We start from the raw sequence: 22,180 nt of genomic DNA on the forward strand, positions 1-22,180 counted from the left end.
TCGTTTTAAGCTACTAAACTTTGGAACGTATAACTGATACAATAGATAACTGATACACTTCTTCAAGTTTTGCACATGTGATTCAGATCAGAGCCTTTCAAGCTGGAATTTGTAGGTTAAAAATAAGCATTAGTAACCATTTCGATTTTCTTAGGAATTATGAAGAATAGGAAGGTTCCTTTCCCACTAAGCCCAAGTTGATCATTGTTTTAAAAGTTCCATTTGACTCCTAGTGAAGATGTATTTTTGGCAGATGCTCCTAGGATGTAAGCAAGTAATTTGCTCTTTTTCAACCTCTAAGATCTTGAAAGACACTTGATAATGATAATAGGATGTTTCACCATGCTTTTTAGGGCAGTGTGTGCCTTTGATAGCAAACACGAAATTATTCTTTAATTTATTTATAGAATGTAATCTACCTATTTCCAAGAAGGAATTGAGTCAGTTTGTTGATAATAGCATGGCTAGATACTCCTTACTAGATGGTTCCAGAAATTTCCAGGGAAAGTACCTATGGTTTTCTCAGTTTTTACTTCATACAATAATAAACCTGGGACTGGAATGCAGAACCAGATCTGATGTACTGTAATATGCTACAGAGTGAACTGGTGCACTAGAATGCCAAGAGGCATGATGAATACTGATTTTTCCCTCATTTATTCTATCCCATGCCCATCTGTTTTGGTTTCTCATCTTCAGTTGCTGAAATGAAAATGTATTTAATTGCTCTTTCAAGGGCTCATACATTCCATTTTATGTCTCTGTGTCCAAAGGTTTATTATTATCCCATGTCTTATGGTCTCTGTATTTGCTTTTTAGAGAACAAAGTACAAACACATTTCCGTAAGTGAAAGGTAAGTTTCATAGTATGCTCCAAGTAATATACTAACATCTGTCTGAATGGGTCAGAAAGACTTATGAATATGACAGCCATGGGAATTTTTTCAAAGCTTCTGTACAAGTCTAGCTCATGAAATTATAAGGTAAACACATGGGGAAATGTGCCCTTTACATAATGGTTTGCTATTTTATTCTGACACAGAATATTTCACTTACACCAGAAGCTACTTTTATTTGCCCTCAAGAAGTCCAAAGTGTCTGGTAACAAACATTGGAAGTGGAATGCAAATTAAAACCAAATTTAATTCACTATAATAGGGAAGATCTGAAAAATGTGTAGAGACAGAGAATATTCACATTGTGTAAACAACTGTTCTTTGATAAAGCGCAGTAACAGCTCAGTGTAAATTAACACCTGTCTTACAATCAGGACCTCAAAGAACCTCTCCAAATCATTCTCCAAATTTAGCAGTACAGATAAGGCTACAAACCAAAATCCTGCCTAAAAAGCACAGGAGCAAAAGCAAATATTTCAAGACCATGATTATATTTTATATGACTAAATGTTTCTGAGGCTTTGCCTATAAAAGTGTCAGGATAAATTTGTGTCTAATATTAACAAACACAGTACTAAATTCAGATTGTTATAGTTGGGCACATGTAAGGGGCAAATCATGCAGCCAGAATTACAGATCTTTCTGTTAGCAATTAGTACAAAATATTGCATATCTAATAGGGTTCCCCATGCATAATAACTACTGGCTTACTGTCACAAAAAAATTGCAGGCCACATCCAAACCAAAGAAGCTAAAGCTAAAATGAGGACACTGAGTGTTTTGAAAAGGCCAAAGCTATTAACGAGTTTTAGGTAGAGATACATAAATTCTATGCTCTAATCAAACAGAAATAAAATAAGTAAATATACGTTTTTAACAAAAGAAAAAATTATGTGTTAACATGTGAATTTTAAATTAACTCTTCTAGATGAATACCATTGATGGTTCCCTGGATCTGAATTTCACATTTCTCACTTTCCCTTATCCCCTTCAAAAAAGAAACTTTTACATTAGCACATATTTAGGGCTTATTAAAATGTATTTAGTTATTCTATTTTAAAACAAATATCTTCTAAAATAAAAATTTGTTTTTAGAATCATTAAGAATGCCTTTTAACCCTTCATTTCTTTTAATAGAGAGGGAAGCTGCAGACTTCAGCTGAGACTGATGAATTTGCCGATGTACTAAGTTATGATATATATGTTTTATATACATATTAAATACAATTCTACACATAATACATATGAAAAACAATACAGTTTAAAGATGATGTAGCTCTTCAAAACTCTAATGGAAACTTTCAAAATACTGTAAATAATAACGAGATAATAGTTTTTATCTACACAACAGTCACTACATGACAGGCAATGTATTTATTACATTTTACCATCATTATTTCACTTAATATTTATAGAAATTCTATGAGGTAAGTACTATTCATATCCTCATTTTACAGATGAGAAAAAATAGTCACACCCAGGGTGTTTAAAAATTTATAAATAATGAATGTGAAGGACTTAAAGAGAAATGTAAGGTGGCCATAAAAGTGGTTTTCAGTGACTTGAAGACTCTAGAATTAGAGATAACAATAGAAAACTGAAAGTCTGCCTAAGAAAACTGAAAGTCAGCCTAAACTAAAGAAAATATTTCATCAGAAACTGATGAGTTGCACAAAATATCAGGTCTTTGGGGGAAAAGTGGTCATATAACAACAATGATGATAATGCCTAGAATGTATTGAGTACCTATTATGCTTAGATACTTCACATACACATATGTAGTATTTTACATCCATTTTACAGAAGACGAAAATGCGGTTTAGGAAATTAAATAATGTCATGCAAATTGCAAGCTAGGATTCAAACCTCCTGTAGCCACTTCATAAAACCATGCTTCTTTGCATTAGGATACTGTCTGTTTCAGGGATGTCATAGAAAAAGAGAAGGCTAGACCACTTTACTCATTTCTTCTAACCCCAAGATTATATGATTCTATTGTCTTTCAAGGCCAATAAAACTTCCTGGGGTTTGATTACAGAGTAGAAACTGTAATCAAACTAGAGTTTAGTTTACTCTTAAAATAAAACTCGCTGAAAACAAAGGCAACAGTGATCAGCTTTCTCCATCCGACAATTCAACTGTGCAACTCCTTATTCTGCTAACGGAACAGCCTCCTCAGTAATATACAAACCACTGAGACTGATCTCCAACAACTAGGAAAATCATCGAGAATCACAGGGATAGTTGCCATTCCACACATTGTTAGCCTGGACTAATGCTAAGGTTGACAACAAGAAACTCAAATATCTTTTACTAACAAAACAAATGAGTAGAAGGTGCACACGAAGTGAACAGAAAATGTTCGTATCGATTGCCTAACACCTGGATGCAAACATGACATAGCTTAGTGTTACAGAAAACTGTAACATACATCCTGTCTTTTAAATAAGAACTTACTGGAGGAGCAGTGAGTAGGAGCAGAGAGAGGATGACATTTAGCGGGTACAATAAAGTTTTGGATCAGTAATCAACCTCTGGAGATCAATTGATGTTTATCATCACTTTTTAGAATAGGAAAGTCCTGTTTTTCTTACAGTAACGACCACATTCTAGTTTGTTTCTATTCCCATATATGGTGAACAATAACTGCCGTTAGTAACCATCTTTGATTATAAATGTACAAGAGTGTTCTAGTGGTAATAGAATAGTCTCTGCATTATTGTGATCAGACCTTTTGTGGCAACTGGCTATTAAAAACAACAATGTTGATTATGTCTCTGTGGAATAGTATCAAAGTAGGATAAAACTTTGGACTTCAGGTTTCACCAAGTGGCTGGAAGTTGCCTATTTTACAGAGTTGAGGTAAATTACCACATTTATTTCAGGTTGCAAGTAGAAAACAAACTTTGTGATCACTTTGCAAATTGGCAAACAAAGTGTATTTTTTATTTAAAAAACTATATGTTAGCATTTAAATAGATTGTGACTACAAATAATAAAAGCTGACATATCCAAAATACCTTACTGTGCAGTGATTAAAAATAGACAACATTAATTTGAGATTTATAAAATGCTATTTCAGGCACTTTTTATGAAGTAATATCTTGCCAACAGATAATAATTTTAATTTCTGTTCTCAGGGAGAGTCATATATTTTACTATGTCACTCATAATCTATTTTAAACATCAAATGAGTTATTCTGTGTTACTTATATGAGTTTACAGAAAATAGGATATGAACAAATCCAAGTTTTGTGTTTCACAATACTAAACTTTATTGTTAAGCAAATAATGGCTTCTTTGTTCATTTTTAAGTTTCTTGAAGGCAGGCTGGTTGTTCTCATTTTATAAAATGACATGTGAACTATGAGTGAGAGTTGAAAGAGGAGGACGGATTTGTATTAATTTATCAAGAAGAAATCTAGGGCCAGGTGCATGGCTCATGCCTATAATCCCAGCACCTTGGGAGGCCAAGGCAGGTGGATCACAAGGTCAAGAGATCGAGACCATCCTGGTCAACATGGTGAAACCCTGTCTCTACTAAAAATACTAAAAATTAGCTGGGCATGGTGGCGCGTGCCTGTAATCTCAGCTACTTGGGAGGCTGAGGCAGAATAATTGCTTGAACCCAGGAGGCAGAGGTTGCGGTGAGCTGAGATCTCGCCATTGCACTCCAGCCTGGGTAACAAGAGCAAAATTCTGTCTCAAAAAAAAAAAAAAAAAAAGAAGAAATCTTAATTTGGGAGATTAATAAAATAAATATCTCTTTAGAACTCACCAACATACATAACATTGTAAAGCTGTCCCAAATAATTATTTTCAGGAAAAAAAGAAAAAAAAAAAAGCCTGTGAAGTTAATCTGAGCACCCAGCTGGTGTCTTTTCTTCTACATAGAAGGCAGTCTTTACTTGACAATCTCTGATAAAAATGAATCTCCCATAAATGCCATAATGTATTAAATCTTAGAGGAGTCTCAATGGTTAGCAGAAAAAAATATGTCATTATTGAGCTTATATGTACCTAACATTTCTCATTTTTAAATTTTAGCTTATTTAATATTTATTTTTAATCTAGGTAGAATGGGCTCTAAACATGGAAGTATTAAATGAATAAAGGGCTGAATTCATTAGTGTTGAATACATTGGCTAAGCCACATTTGCTTTCTCTGTTTTGTATCAGCAGCCAGCATAAAGGTTAAGAAAATAAGATTTGTAAGACTGACCCATGTTCAAATCACAGATCTACTGAAAAATCACCAAGAAATGACTGAACCTACCTAAATTCAGGTTTTTTTTTTTTTTTTTTTTTTTATCACACATTGGGGATGACAAGGAATGGGAATGTTACAAGAATGAAAAGAACCGCATGTAAAATGCTTAACGTAGTGCCTGGCAAACGGTAAGTCAAGGTGAGCCTCTAAATAAAATTACTATTAGGATGAAACCCTGTGTGGTAAAAGGGACTTTAGAGAATACCTGGAATCTAAAGATAAGTAAATTGCTTAGTTATGCCCAGGAACTGACTCTGCTTGGTGGGGCTGAATTTAGGTCACTAATTATGAGAGACTGTGATGTCTAAATAGTTCCTAATGTGGACACGGATTATTTGTGTAAATTATTCATGATAGTAGTGAAAATGAACATATGAAAAGCCTGCATGCTATAAAAAAAATTCCCTTTTAGATCCAATAAAATCTGGGCCCACTCACTGGCAACCATCCCTGGAAGCTATAAATACCTTTTAGGGACCTTGGTGGTCAAGGGAAGTGCTTTCACAATTCCTGTATTGGCATTGTTTTGTCTCATCTCTTCAGCAGAATTTTATATCCTTTGTGAAATAAGAGCCTAAACTAAATTGATAGTGAGTGCATAGAGGCCTTTCACCAATACACAAATTACATGAGATAATGCAATGATCCAGCTTGGGTCATTTATCATGCATTTCTTTCTATACAAATCCTTGATGTGGACCAGTCTAGATTATATTTCCCAGGGAAGTAACTAAAAGAAGCAAAATTAACTCTTGTACAATACATGCTACTAAACTGAATATTGACTTATTCTAAGTAATAGGAGAAAGTTTATTTTCTGTCGTCAGAACCATATTAACAGCAGGCACCACAGACATTTTCTTACTACATATGAATTCTCTTGCTGGAGCCGAGCTACCTCCCTTACTCTCACCCCCAGGCCTTATACAATTCCACCACAATCACATGTGCTAAGCCAGGTCCTGCAGATCAAACACACCAGGTGAATCCATTTTCTGGTCTCTCACATTAATTTTGCTTAAGGATACAGAAATATATTGAAAGGAGAATTGAGAATAAGTCAGAGTTACATCCTCACTTGGTGTCTTATTTTATCTCATTTCAGAACTAGGAGTAGAAACTGAATCCTGGGAAAGGCTAAGATCGTAGAATCACGGCATATTTTTCCATAACTGGAGAAATTTCAGAAGAAAAGATAAAAAGTCTAAAGATACTCTGTGTAACAATTCTTAGAGTTAACTTAATGAAAGGCGAAGAGAAAACATTCCTAGAATTAAGTGGAAATCACTAATGCTTAAGAGCAGTATATGGAAAATCTATACAGCATAATTATAAGATAATTAATTGTGCTTTAGAAAACGGGTCTAGTTATCAAAAACAATTTTATAATTTAATAATTTTTTTGGAAGAAAAATTGCTATTGTTTAATCCTCTAAAAGAATATAAACACTTCTAGTCCAGCAGCTGAACTAAATACCATGTATAACCCTGGCAAATACATCTCCTTGTGGGACAAGAATAGAGCAAACAGGCATTATAAAACTGGTGGAGCTTTGTAACTGGAGGATTGGCCCTTTTGTTAATATCACATGGGACATGTGGAGATTAGAAACTCACATATGTGACAGGGAAAAGATGAGTTAAGATTTCTAAGGATAATTGTATTCAAAATGATAAAAATGTCTAGATCGTCAACAATAACAGTGAAAACTTAAAGCCATTGTTGTTGATGGGCAGAATGTCAATTCTCTTTAAAAAAAAAATTCCAAAAATAATCCCATTATATTATCTTCCCCCAGTTTAATGTGGTATTGTTTAATTTTTGTGCTTAACATTAGTATGATCTTTTTATTTCAAGTTTGCTTCTGGATAATTAATAAAAGCAATGATTAATAATTCAATGACTGTTTCATGTTTACATTAAGAATATCTATATATTATCTAGTTAATTATGTGCATGTTAATAATTTATTTAACGTGAAAGCAATAGTATAAAATACTTTGGTAGTTTACTTCTTTAATTATCATTAAATATAGCATTATACTTGGGAAGAATGAGTGGGCATATACTAACAACTAAATATGACAATATGAAATGTATTTGATAATATATTTAATCTCTCCCCTCCCACCTACCTTCACATTTATTTTCAGTGTAATACATTTTCATTAAAGATAATTAAAATACAAAAAAAAAATTATTTTGAAATCTATTTTCCCAAACAACACCCAGTCTTAACTTTTTAGTGTATTTTAAAATCTAGCTTTAGCTTCTGAGGTAACTCTTACAAAACTAGAACGCAAAACTCTTCTCTTTAAAAGAGAAATAAGATTTAAACACAAACAAGATGCTAAAACAAGAAATATTGACATGCAAAAATACCATCAAAATAGGTAAATGTTTAAATAAAAGATGCTAAAATAAATTTCCTTAAGAAAAAGAATACCATAGAACAGCACTCCTTCCTTCGATTTATAAATAACCTATTTTGGATCTGAATGTATGCAAGATCCAAGAATTATATTTAGCTGCTGATTTCAATGTATTTTCAATATGGCACTACTGAATCCAGAAGCAGTAAGAAAAAAGAGAGACAGCAAGAGAGCAAACTGCTCTCCATTTATTGTACGTGAGTAAAAATACTTGACTTCATTGTTACTGCTTACAGGTTTCGTAGTTCAAGAGGAAGTTATGAAGCAGTATGCCCATGGATTTTCATAAAAGCTAGGAAAAGAAACATCAGTTGTCATTCAACGCTTAAGTATCTGTCCAGTCAATTATGAATTGAGGAGGATTCTAAAATTTTTAATATACTCAGATCTTTAACCTGTCACAAAGGCAATGCCAGCTTGAGGCAAAACTGCAAACCCTGAGATGGACAACAAAATAAAATGCCTCCAGGAGCTTCACTGTATGTCTTTCAATGAACTGACTAAAAGCATGCTGAGGATTTTCTCAGCTGTTCTTGGCTCAGCAGGATGGACACAAAATCAGCAGGTGAACAGCAGAAGGTGGATAGATAGTGTCAGAACGAAGAGTAGAACTAGCTATTGCAAAAAAAAAAAAAAAAGAAAAAAAGAAAAAGTAAAAAGAAAAAAAAAAGATGTGTTGGGGGTCAGTCTTTCTCATCAGAAATGAGACAGAAATGGAATCGAGGCCTCCAAAACAAATAGCGAAGTTAGTATACATACAAACACACTCCCTGCCCTCGCGTGCATGCCAGTGCTTGCAGCCGTCACACTTCCTTCCCGTGGCTCCGGGTCGGCACGTGCAGAATCCTGTGACAGGGTCACAGGGCACAGGCAGTGAGCCATAGGGATCACACTCACATTCTTGGCAGGAACCTCCCGGGCTGCTTGGACTGCCAGTATAGCCAGGGGCACACCTGAATTGAAACAGTGACAAAGCAAAAGTGATTAATAGCAAGTCCAAGTCATGTCTTCACATTATTGTTGTATGTATGTGTGGTCTTTTGTTTTGATGAAACAAAACTCATAGCAAGAGTCCATATATCAGTAAACTTTTTCTGTAAAGGGCTGGATAGTAAATAGGAGGCTTTGTCAGAAATAGGAAAATATCGAGATTATGCAGTGAAAAAGAAATAAAATTTTTAAGCATTCTGCTGTTCTTGTTGATGGAATTCAAAACATAATAATAATAATAGAGTCAAATTATTTTGTAATAATAGAGTCAAATTATTTTGTAATATTAGTCTACGAATGAGAAGAATGGGATTCTTTCTGAAGTTTGAAATTATCCTTCATTTGTGTTATAATTTAGTGCTTTCTATTATCAAATTGATTGTAAATGTTTACCTGTAACAACAGTTCTTAATTGAGTGCCATACAGAATAAAAATGCACCAAATTTGGCCTGTGGGCCATAGTTTTTCACTGCTCTAGATCATAAACTTTTCTGTCAAGTTCTCTTGTATAATTAGAGATGAATAAAATTCTATATTGACTTCTGGGCTTTCCTATACTCAGGAATTTCAGAGCTCAAAATAACCAAAGAATAAAACCCATTAATTTTACTACTGATGAAAAAGAGGCAAGTTAAGTGGCAATAGGCTACTCAGGTTTTCTATTTAATTTTATTCATCTTTTCTTTTTACTGTATCTTCCTCAAGATGGATTTTTCATGAAGTGGGTTAATGATATGCAAACAAAATATATAAAACAGATTTTGAAAATTATGAAAAGAATCCAACTGGATGAACCCTAAACACAATCCATTAATTGACTCTTCCACCTATCTATGCATTCATTCACCTAAGTATATTTCACTCCAGGTTATGACACTGGGAGTGGTAACTTTACACGATGCTAGCAGGGCCACACATTCTGGTTTGCCTAGGACAATTTAATATTACCTGTTGTTTTGACTTAATTGCTATAAACACTTCCTGTTTTTAATACAGTGTCCCAGATTGGACAACAAGTTATGTATATGGTCAGTGTCAATATAACCAACAGTTAGAATTTTTGTTCAACAGGCAAGTATGTGAGGAAGTTGAGAGACAGTAGGGAATTGAAGCCAAAACCTATAAATACTGGCAAGATAATCAGAGACCATCTTTAGCAGCCTGAGACTGTGAAATCTGCATGGCTGACTGTGAAAGTTAATTCGTCCTGTGCTGGTTAGAAAAGGCAAAACACAAAGAAAACTATTTGTGACATTAGGCTTTTATACATTTATGTTTTTGATTATTTTCTTTTCAATGAAAAATTACAAATATTCAATGAAATAGCATTAAAGTCCACTTAAATGGCTTCTTAATATTTATAGGTAAAATAATTGTATTCTAAGCAGATTCAGATCGATTAAATGTTCAAAGAGTTTATTACAAGAGTATTGAAAATAAAGTACGAGGAGAAATTTCTGTATTACAGGGAAACTCAAGAAATTTAAGCAGCTTTAGACCTAACTTGATCAGTCTGGGCAGGTCAAAAGATTATTTAAATCATTCAAGAAGCTCTCACTGCTGGAACAAATTTATTTGGAAGATTACAATAAAAATTTAACCAAGAACTTTGGTTTAATATAGCTGAATAAAAGCAATTTTTTCAGAGAAATATAACCTGATTATTTATATGTTAGAGATGATGAATGTAAAGCTATAACAACATTTGAGGACTGGAAAAACAATTTAAACCACTCACATTTGATACTATATGACCCTGCTCATCTATATGCTATACAAACTGTCAGCTCTTATTGATTAAATATTACTGGATATTAAAAAATAAATTTTCTGTAATCATTCTGCTTTAAGATAATAATTCATTATTTTAGTGTACCCTTCTAGCCTTTTCTGTACACAAGCTTTTATAGATAATGGTAACTACAATGTATAAATGTAGCAATACTATAAAAAATTTTTTTATGAATTACTATAGATAATCTTTTTGGTGTCCAGTGACACTGTTAGCCACCATCCTACCAGTGTTTAAAGGTACAGGAAATGAGTATTAGCCTAACCATAAATACCAAAGCTTATTGGTGGATATTAACAAGTATGTGCTTGTATCACCTATATCTATATCCAAATGATGTACATATTTTTAGAACAAATGAAAATATGTTTAGATTTTGTGTGGCTGTGAGTTCTTTAATTGCTGCTAATTTCTGTTGGCATGGAAATTGTGAATCCACTGTTCTATATATATGCCATTATTGGATATTATGTTTAGAGTTACCACATGCAGATTTATTTAGAAATACATTTTACAAATGTATAAAAATTGCATTGGGATTTATAAAACATAAACGTAATTACTTAGTTACTTATTGCCATTGTTAATACAGTTATTGCTGGTTATATAAAATAAGACTCTTAAGTAGGTGCTGATAATTAGTATTAGTTTATATTTCCAAAGAAACTTATCATTTAAGTGTTCCTAGGAGAATCTGGCAAAAGATTGGGTAAAGCAGGACATGGAAAAGAAGGACTCTAAGCAAAGGTGTGATTTCAGGTGATGTCCCAGTCTCAGCCTGATTCCATGGAGTGCTCTGGAGCATAAAATGAGATCTCAAAACTTGTTCCACTTAGGTGCCAAATAGCTGGACTTTGTACTCTCACTGCAGGAAGGTGGGGTAAGTCCTCAGGCCTTTCTGCCTCTTCTGTTGGAGAGAAGGCTTCAGTGTAGGTGCCTAGGCGGGTACCGAGTGTCCTTACACACTATTGTCACAACATAGTGTAGAGTAGGTAGCCTATCAATGATTCCTGAGATTACCGATGAGGAAAATGGAACCTAGATGAATTGTTGGAGTTGAGCGAAGTCCACGGATCTTTACAAAACTTTTATATTGGTATCAGTTATGTTAAAATTATCATGTATGTACAATGTTAGTAGTTAATTTTAGTAATTCTCTGTTATATTAGAGATAATACCGAAAATGTACTAAACGTGGTGGTGACAAGTTTGAACATACAGGATACTGATCTTACAGAAAATATGTAACTAGAAGTTATTAATTGCAACCTTTCTAGGCAATCAGTTTGGAACTAGATTCCCTAAGTTACCATTTGGATTACATTCAGAATTCAATTTAACAGCTGTATACATGCATTATGAGACTTTGTAAGTAATACAGTAGGAGAAAACACTTAAACAATATTGTTTGCCATTGAAAAGGAAAACTGAATAACAAATACTTTATTGTTGGGGTGTTAATTAAAAATTCTTGACATTATCTATATTTTGAGCTATGTATACACTTGCTTGTATGGTGTCATAGTACTCAGAGCAATGACGTGAATGCAGTTACTTCCAGACAATATTTTCCAGTGCGTTAGAATAAGAAAAGTGTAGCCAGTTTTTTACTAGTAGTAACTACTGCTAAGCTTTTGAAAATTGATTTATTTGTTCTTATAAAATTACGTATTTAAGTATAAAATTATATGTATATTAAAGCATAAATTAGATAATTGTGAAATAGCTTAGAATCTTTGAGAAAGTCTAAAACATACGTTGGAAATAAACAACTTTCTTTGGACAAATTCTAAGATACACAAGTAGTTTTGAAAGCATTATAATTTAAACTACTAGAGAATATGCAAAAAATGATGGTCTTCAAATAATGAATGTTTTCCTGTTGTGACCCTTTACTGTATAATCTCTATGTATCGTTACTCTGTACGTTTCAGGATTGTTGGTACCTTTCACAGTACTGGCCTTCATATCCCCGTGGACAAGCCGTGCAGTGGTAGTCATCAAGGCCTTCTGCGACACAAGATGGGCTGAAACTGAATCAGAAAGAAAAGGATTGCAAAAACTTTTTAATCCATTTATTTTATAAAATTAAGTATTCCTATCCATTATCAAGGTTATTGGGATATACTTTTAGGTGGCGATGAATAACATCTTTATAATTATTGCTGAAGTTCTTATATAAGGGTAGGACATCACAATGAAAAACTATTAGTAATACTGACTGAGTATATATTGTTTGGTTTTTGATGGATTAAAAATGCATCACACAAAGCACGTGAATATTCCAGAATTTAATAATGAGGTGACAGCCATGAATATACTAAACATCCAGCAAAACTGTCTTATTGTTCACTAATCAAAAGAAAAACCCGACTAGAATTTATGCATATTTGTCTGATAGTGGAGTAGCTATTACTTAATATCTTTTAGGTTAAACAAAAGGGGCATAAAATCTATATAATTTCTTTTTCCTGAAAACTCAGCCCAAATGGCCACTGGTGCTTCAACACATGAAATGTGAATAAATGTTTCACTTGGGATAAAAGAGTATATTTTCTAATTTACATCCAGATTTCAAACTACATTTTACTTTGAACACAAAGCAATGTGATTTAGTGTGAGGAGAGAAGAAGGGAAAGCTTTTTCTATGAAAATGACTATTTTATGGTCTTTTCTAATAATTAGGTCTCATATAACTTCCCTGATGTTTCTAGTACAATGCTGGTAGACCACAGACAGTCTGTCTTGCTCCAGGATTTCTAAAGATCTTATTCAATAAAAGAAGGACTTCACAAGTCTTGAAAACTAAACTATATTAATACGTAGGTTTGGGTTGTTACAGCTTCTCTCAGCTTCATTCCCATTAGGTAAAACTGAGTGATGCATTGGAAACTTGGGAAGAAAAAACATCTATCTGGTAGAATGATAATGCTGCAAACAGCATTTTTCTTTTTGCTGCTTCACTAAATCAGTTGATGCTGAACAAGCAATAAGGGGTATAGGCCCGGCCCACAGATCCTTTGGTCAGGTGCTATTAGGACCTAATGTTAACTGTCTTTTAATACATTAAATCAATAGTACATGAATGAGTAATAAACTCCAACTTTTGCAAAATTATGTGAACAAATTGATCTACTCACAAGCTCATTATCCAACAAATTTATTTTTGCCTTCACAAAAAATAAACTTATAATTGACACACTCTGCCAAATTTTTAGCCCATTAATTTAAAGCCTAATACTGAGTGCATCTGTGCACTCACACACTCACAAACATGCACATGCACACCCGCACACACTCATACATATATGAGCTCTAAAAACCAGATTTTAGACATTTCCAGTGCAGCTCTAAAGAGCTAGCATGATCAAATTACATTTCGTTATAGTAAAATAACAAAATGTCAATAAATATTTAAAGTATTATACAGGAATGTAGTAATTATTGAATAGTTGAAATAATTTTTTTTTTCAAATTATGGTATTATAGTTGATTGCACTGTTTCTTGATATCACATAAGAGGTCTTCTGGAGGGAGTAGGGATTCCATCTCATTTGAAGCTTGAGTTTATTCTTTCTGTTCACAACTCTCTTATTTGCCCTCCATTCTCATTTTGTCTGCAACGCTGCTCAGAAATCCTCATGATTTTCTCATGGTGACCATCTTTTACATTTCCCTATGGTTGCTAATTCCAACTTCCCTCAACAGAATTTTTAAATTTACAGAGTTTGCTCTCTGTCTTGTCTCCTATGGACACTGCAGAGATAAATGAGCTTCCTGGAAGCCACTTCCTTCTGGCTGTGACCCCAGTTTACTGGTCGTTCCTTTTGGGTTTCCTTTGCTGGATCTATGGCATGTCCTTGATCTCCTAACATGCTTCACAGTTCAGTTTTCTGATTTCTGCTCCCTTCTCCTCTCTCCTCTAAATGATCTTACTTAGTCCTAAGGGCTTTAAATACTGTGCCTACCCTCACAGATCTAAAACTAAGTTTCTCCACCTTCAAAAATACACCAGATCTTTTCCTAATTTTCCCCATCCCAGTCAATGGTCACTCTATATTTCCATTTGTTCTGCTGAAAACCACAGAGTCAACCACGTCTCCTCTCTCACACTCCACCTATCTTCTATCTGCAAATGCTGCTGGTACTCCCATCAATAACACCACTGGATTATCCTGTACCAAGTCACCTCTTGCCACTGGAAGATTTTTAGCCTTCAGGACATTTAGATATTCATTAGAGCTTTGCTGACTTCATTTCCCATCACCCTCTTCTCATTCACTCTGTTCCAGCTACCCTGGTCTCTTGCTGTCTGCCAAGCATGGGCCAAGTATGGGCCTACCTCTGGGCCAGTGCATCAACTTTTCTCTCTGAGGGGGCTGCTCTACTTGCAGGTATTCGCATGGCTCCCACCATATGCATTTCTGCACAAGTCTCATCTATTTTTGAAGATCATTGACCAGCTTATCTAAAATCATATCTTAGTCACTCTAAATTTGTCAAGGCTCCTTTATTTCTCCTGGTAGTACTTGTCATTATCTGATATTACATTATATATCTATTTCTTTATCTTACTCTCTTATAAAAAAATTATATGAGCTCCAGAAGCCAGGAAGCATGGACTATTTTTTTCACTCATGTATTCCCTGTAGGAAGAGCCATGCCTAGCATTGAGTTGGGCCCTCATTAACTTTTTCCTGAATAAAGAAAGAAATAAAATATTATGGTGACCTGCAAAAAATTTACAATTTGGTGTGAGAGACAGATACGTACACATATAGGACAGGACACATCTTTTATAGGACAGGACACATCTTGTATCTTTTATTCATAGTGTTGGGATGAAGTATATGCTTAGTAAATACTCATCTTCTGAAAGAATGATTGAAATAATGATGTGAAGTAAAACATGTTGTATATAAAATGTACAAAATGCATGCTATGCTATGGATAGGTTTTGTGGCAGAGGTGGGGTCTGAAAAATGCCTTTAAAAGTAGGTTAGATTTCACAGGGATTGTCTCAGTGAATAGCAAGAGCAAACTGCTAATGATGTTTAGATAAATGCAAGGAACGCCAAGCTTGGTATCATGTAGAATGGAGTTGAGGGCGTGCAGCCTAGAAAGGTAGTCAGATTGTAGAGTGTTTCTAATTCTCAGCCAAAGAGTCTGATCTTTCCTTGGGAAGGCAGTGGAAACTTCTAAGGTATGTGAGCACTGGCACTGACATAAGAGTTAAACATCTACCATATTTGTTTTGGTACGATATAATGAGGACTTGAACTAATGCAGTGGAAATGAGTCAGTAATCACTCATCACGCCTCCATGTTTTTCACTGACTGCACAGATTGAAGTCACAAATTTGAGATATCTCGGCTTCCTCCATCTATTCGTTAGAATCTGTTTTTATCTTGGGGAAAAGTGCCTCTTTTCTTTGCCCTGGCTGGTTTCTTTACTTCACATTTTAATTCTTCTCTTCTCACCATATATAGATCTTCACTTTGTTAATTAGCCTACTATGTCCCAAGCCTTAGGTTGTGATATTAGTGACTCATGAAATCCATTCAGTAGGTTTTGACTAAAATTTTTTTCTAAAAATGTAAAATGATAAAATTAAATAAATGGTATGGTCTATAATGCTTATATTTAGATATCTACACACACAAGTTTTTGTGTGTTTCTGACTTATGATGTAAAAAAGTGTTTCTTACAGTGGGTGCAATCAGTAAAGTTTGAAAATCACTGAACTTTGCCATTTTAATTTGGTATTTTGATTCTTTCAGGGTCTTTTGCATCAAAATTTACTCAAATTATAGAAATCATATAAAACAACAATGAAACAAAAACGAAAACACACTCTGATATTGATTCTGTGAACTAATCATGGTAGTATGCCATCATTTCATTCTTGAAATTTCTTAAAAATGTAAACGCAAATTCTGCTTTTCCTATTGATGCTCAAAATTCATCAATGACTCTTAGAGTACAACCACAGAAGTAACCCAAACCGGGCTACCCTGTTGACAATAAAATGTCAAGTTACCTTTTAGGTGTAACAGAGCCAAACACTGCAAGTCATGTAGGCCAAGCGTGTTCAACAGAAAAACTCTGGCCTCTAACAACACTAGGAACCAACTATTCCTCCCCTTGAAACACCAAGACTGGGACAAAACCAGAACCTGAACACTGGAACTCTTCAAAACTCAGGGGTCCGTTCAGCCCAGAAGATCCAGGGCTAAAATCCGCCTTAATATACCTTACGGTAAGTGATCACATTTGAAACCCTCCAATCAGACTTTGCCAAGCCAGCATTTGTCAGTCCTTTCCCTTGCCTTCTGATCCCTTGAAACTTGCCCCATATCTCAAATTAGAAAGACAGATTTGAACCTCACTCTTGTCTCCTTGCTAACCGACTTTGCAATAAAGCCTTTCTTTTCTCAAATACCAGTGCCAAAGTTACTGGCTTCTCTGTGCTTCAGGCAGCAAGCCCATTCATTTGCTCAATCACAATAGTCAATTGCCACCATATTCACTGGGTCTCCCTTGTGAGAGCAGCAATTGATGCTATTCACTGCTCCTCTCTCCCTTTGTGTCAATCAATGGCAATGCCACGTGGGTTCCCTTTCTTCTGACTGCTCCTGCCTTGGCTCTACTTTTTCTTCCTTCCCAACATAAAGTCCTATCTTTCCTTCTTTCTATATGCTTGCCTTGGATAACATTAGCCTGGGAAATCTTATCCAACTTTAATTCACTTATTAACATATCTCTTCCTTCATCTGCTCCTGCAATTTTCAGAATTCCATTTCCTGCAGCTATTTGCATATTTCCATTCAGACAGATACGTTCTATCAGTTTGAACCTATTTGAAAAATAAATGATCTTTCTTCTGTAACAGTTCTCTCCTGGCTTCTCTATTTCAGTTAATGGCACCACCATTTTGGGGGGCAACCTGCCTAAAAACCTCAGTCTTCAACTCCTGCCCGGACCCTCACCTTTTACAGCTAATTAGTTTTAAAATCCGTAGAGTTGCATTAAACAATTTTCTCACATTCATCCTCTTGTCTCCATTCTTGTTATTATTACCTACTTCAGGTTCTAATTATCTTTTGCCCAGGCTAGTATACTAGCCTTTTAATTCGTCTCTATGCTTTACTCATTTGCCTGTTTCAATTCATTATACTCAGTTCTGTTATACTAGTTTTCCTAAAGTGTGGCCATAATCATATTAACATTTTTTTTTAAATAAAAGCTTGTAGTGTTTCCTTATTACACAGAAAATTAAATAACTGTTTCATAGGCTAGCATTTAAGGATTTCTACAATATGACCTTCCTTTTCCCATTCAGTTTCATCTGTGATTATGAAATTGTGTCTGAACTCCATGCTCCAAATTATGTTAATTTTTAGGTTTTGTACATGCCTTGTATTTTTCAAGCATTTGCCCATATAATTTGCTACTATTTCCACCAGTGCAAATCCTTAAATTCATTGTTTAAGATCTATTATACATACTACTATTTCTCTTAATATGTTCTTGAAGCTTCCAGTATTAAGTGTGGTATTTTATGCCTTTGAATTCTCTTTACATTTAAGTGGATGCCCTTAACACACAGGTTTTATAGTGACCTCCTCCAAGAAATGACATACTTCTCTTGCATATCCCCTGTAGCTTTCATTATAGTGTACCCAAACAGGGAATTATCAATTAATTATTAAATTTTCTAATGCAAATGGCTTACATTTTAAAAACAATTAAAGAAATGGCATTATCTTGTTTAAATCTGGGCATCAAGAAGAAACTAGGGAAAGAAAGATGAAAATAATATTTTTTATACACCTACTACTTGTTCCCTGGATGCACAATAAGACCATGTATATTATCCTCTCCAATATCCAGCTTGCCTAAAAATTTACATTTGACACCCTATAAAAGGCTTGTGATTCCAGCCAACAAAAAGAGGAGCTTTCAGAGGAAAAGGAGATGATTTACAGGAAATGTTTACAGAATGTATATAAAGCTGAAGACGAAGAAGAAAGTGAGTAGGCACAGGTGCAAAGATCACGTGGTCTGAATTGCTCTGTGGCTCTTTAACACTCAAGATAAAGTGTCCAGAATTCTAATTCTGAACAAACTGCCATACATTATTTTCAAAAGCAAATTCTTATAGTAAAACTACTCTGCCTTACTGAAGCCTATAAATCACTTAACAGAAAGTTCAGGTAGTCTGGGCAAAAAGGTAAATGAAAACACCTAGGGTTGTCATCAATATACAATCCACTGCACAATGTTCAGACAGCACTGAAATAAAATATTCCAGCATTTGTTTCTTCTTATGGCTGTGTTTCCATGGTACCAAGCTCAGACCATCTTAAGCAAAAGTAGGCTGTGATTCTGGAATATGATTTTTTTGGAGCATAATAATAAGTTACCTGCTTTAACTGTACAATTTTTCAATTGTTTTCTTGATAATTTTTCCCAATCTTGAATTAAACTCATAAAACAAATGGAAACAGCCACAAAACTTACCTAATATTTTTGTGGCTGTTTGGATGTAATATGCATCCAAACAATCCTTCATAGCTGATGTTATTGACAAAACCATATGCGAACATTAGACCGGTATATTTATGAAACCATGCACATTTGCATAATATCATTTGTTTTATAAACATATCTTACATTAATATGGGTGCTTACATTTTAAGTAATAAGTATTATTTACTTGGGACAGAGTTTCAAAGGAAAAATGAGCCATAGAGTATTATCTACTCACTTTTGTCATGTTTTTATATTATTAAAAATATCCCTATCTTAAATTGAGATTTTGTCTATGTGGAAAAAATAGCCAAATTATAGACAGCCCATGTGCTGGACAGATGGCATTTCTGATTGGGAAATATGGTTATATTTCTCAATCTTACTTGTTACTGGAAGAAATCAGAGGGCAGGCACATTGCTGACAGTCGTTTGGCAATCCCTTGACAATTCCATAGTATCCAAGAGCACATCGTTCACAGAAGTCACCAGCAGTGTGATGTTGACAATTCTGTAAAGGAAAAGGAAGAAGAAGTTTGTTTTTAATTTAGTGAGAGTTAGGATGTATTTTATCATACAGTCCCTATCTATGAATGTGTATCTATGAACACATATACTTTCTTATACACACACACACACACACACACACACACACACACACACGCACTTTATCATTGACAGAGAACTCAGTCTTTGATACAAATATTTTTAAAGAAGCTCTTTTATTTGAGAAACTAAGACTGTGCTATTGTAGCTACACTGACAATAAGAGTTGCTATTCTCTTTTCCCTGCGTCAATCTCTATGTAAGTTTTTTCTTCTACTCTAAATTGGAGAATAGACTTCAAGAGTCTCTAAAATTTATTGCTTCTTCTGGGCATTTATGTTTCTTCCTTTGTATCCCAGGTTTTAGCTCTATGAGATGTTAGAAAATGGTGCTACAAATAGTGTGGCCTTGGCACATGCCCACCAGTTGGCTTTTTGAAGCCACCTCAAGGTGGAAAGCATAAATCTTTTAAGTGGTAATGGGAGCATAAATGATCTGCTGTGTAATCACATTAAGACTGTTACTCTCTGGGCATGGTGGCTCACACCTGTAATACGAGAACTCTGGGAGGCAAAAGTGGGCAAATCCCTTAAGGACAGGAGTTTGAGACCAGTCTGGTCAACATGGTGAAACTCCATCTCTACTAAAATACAAAAATTAGCCAGGTATGGTGGTGGGTGCCTGTAATCCCAGCTACTAGGGAGGCTGAGAATCACTTGAACCCAGGGGGCAGAGGTTGCAGTGAGCCAAGACTGTGCCATTGCACTCCAGCCTGGGCACCAAGAACAACACTCCATTTCAAAAATAAAAAATTAAAAAGACTGTTAGTCATCTGTTTCTTGTCAGAGGTAGGTGGTTCTTCATAAATACGGAGGAGTCGATCTAAAACTAATAATCTCAGATCAATATCTTCTTTTTTATGCTTGCTAACAAGAGACATTGGGGTGATATCCTTTAAGACCTTTCCACAAGGAAATGAGAATAGCTTCAGAATAGTGTGTAAACAGCTTCAAAATTACAATTCTCATGAAACAGAATTATACTTAACACAATAATCAATTATGCAATAAGAACTTAAGAAGAGCTATGTGCAATGCACTGAAACAGTCAATGAAAGAAATCCTACTTTCTAGAAATTGACTTAAACTGCAGGAAAATAATAATTAAAAAAAAACACCTGACAAATAATTAACATGGCAGCAAGAATGCAACATTGAATGTTGTTTCATGGGAATGTGATCTTTGCATGTGAGAGTTGAAAAAAAGGAAGAAGGGAATTTGGAATTGTATTTTAGCTGGATTTTTTAAGACAGGTTTTGGACTGGTCAGAATAGTGACTTACATCTTATAAACAATATCAAAAGAAAAGTTGAGAAACAAAAGAGTCAGTAACAAAATAGATGGACATGTTAGTGAAATGACTTCCTGATAATCTCAGCTGGAGCCACGAAGCTGCCTGCAGGCTCTGTATTGAACTTGGTAACATCCCATAGACTGGGATTAATTTAGTCAATCAAGAAGAATGTATTGATGTTTCATGTGTCTTCTGATGGTCAAACAATTGTTGGTATGGAATGGGTGGTAATTCACAACAAACAACAGCCGATGTCATTTTCACCACAGATATTGCCATGGAATTAATTTTTGTTTGGAACTCTTTTTGAGAGTTTATGCTATTTCCTGCAGTGAAATTGACTGACACAGTGAATTTTAGATCATTTATTTTTTTACATTTTTGGTGTTATATTGGAAAGTATATTGTGACACAGATTTTATAACAATGTAAAAGGAATTTGGTTTCCCAATATGACAAGGGTACACATCTCTGTTTTTGGGACAGAGCTCTGTCACCCAGGCTGAAGCACAGTGGTGCGATCTTGGCTGACTGCAACCTCTGCCTCCTGAGTTCAAGTGATTCTCCTGCTCAGCCTCCCAAGTAGCTGGGACTACAGATGTATGCCACCATGCCTGGCTAATTTTTGCATTTTTAGTAGAGATGGGGTTTCACCATGTGGCCAGTCTGGTCTCAAACTCCTGACCTCAGGTGATCTACCTGCCTCAGCTTCCCAAAGTGTTGAGATTATAGGCATGAGCCACTGCGCCCAGTCAATCTCAAATCTACTTCTACACCTCACCCTCAGTCAATGATAGCCCCCTATTTTAAGAGATCAGAAAGCTCTGATTTGGATGCTCCCTTGGTTGCCTGGCAAACAATTCAGTGTCTTGTCACATTATTTTCCATCGCTTTGACATTTGTCTCTGTCTTTTGTCTGAAGCTACCCCACTGTGAAACTGGTTTCCTTGCCTACCTCCCCCTTTTCTCCAGCATCTTCATTCCCTCCTTTGTGGGCTCATTCTCTTAATATCTGAAATTGGTCAAGCCTTTCCAGTCTTAACAAAGAAATCTGTGAGGTCTCAAATGGCTTGACAATTTCTATCCTATTTTTGGTAAGCTTTTAAAAAGAAATTGTTTACATTCCTGGTCTGTACTTCTTCATCTCCCATTCACCCTTTAAACAGGCTTCTGATTTCACCATTAAACATAATACCAGATGACCCATAAGACCTGTGTTGCTAAAGCAAAACTTACAATAATCAGGCCTCTTGACATGTAAGTTTTCTGTAGTCACAGATGTTTCTGGATACTCTTTCTTTGAAATTTTCTCTTCCCATGGTTTCTTCAAGAGTAAGCCGGTTGATTTTTCTCCAACTTCTATGG

At 34.9% G+C, this 22,180-nt stretch overlaps 1 protein-coding gene across 7 annotated transcripts in view; it reads right to left on the reverse strand.

The window, feature by feature from the left end:
* The window catches only part of LAMA2 (laminin subunit alpha 2), a 625,652-nt gene that overhangs the window by 160,904 nt on the left and 442,568 nt on the right, over positions 1-22,180 (reverse strand). For 6 of the 7 annotated variants that reach the window (XM_074397494.1, XM_074397493.1, XM_074397490.1 and 3 more), the window contains 3 exons: positions 19,302-19,426; positions 12,329-12,415; positions 8,359-8,552 (listed from right to left, as the gene is read on the reverse strand). In XM_074397494.1, coding sequence (XP_074253595.1) covers positions 8,359-8,552; positions 12,329-12,415; positions 19,302-19,426 — 406 coding nt within the window. The remainder of the gene's footprint in view (positions 1-8,358; positions 8,553-12,328; positions 12,416-19,301; positions 19,427-22,180) is intronic. The other variant, XM_074397491.1, reaches the window with a different exon arrangement.

The sequence above is a fragment of the Saimiri boliviensis genome, chromosome 4, assembly GCF_048565385.1.
Source record: "Saimiri boliviensis isolate mSaiBol1 chromosome 4, mSaiBol1.pri, whole genome shotgun sequence".
In the NCBI taxonomy this organism is placed as follows: domain Eukaryota; kingdom Metazoa; phylum Chordata; class Mammalia; order Primates; family Cebidae; genus Saimiri; species Saimiri boliviensis.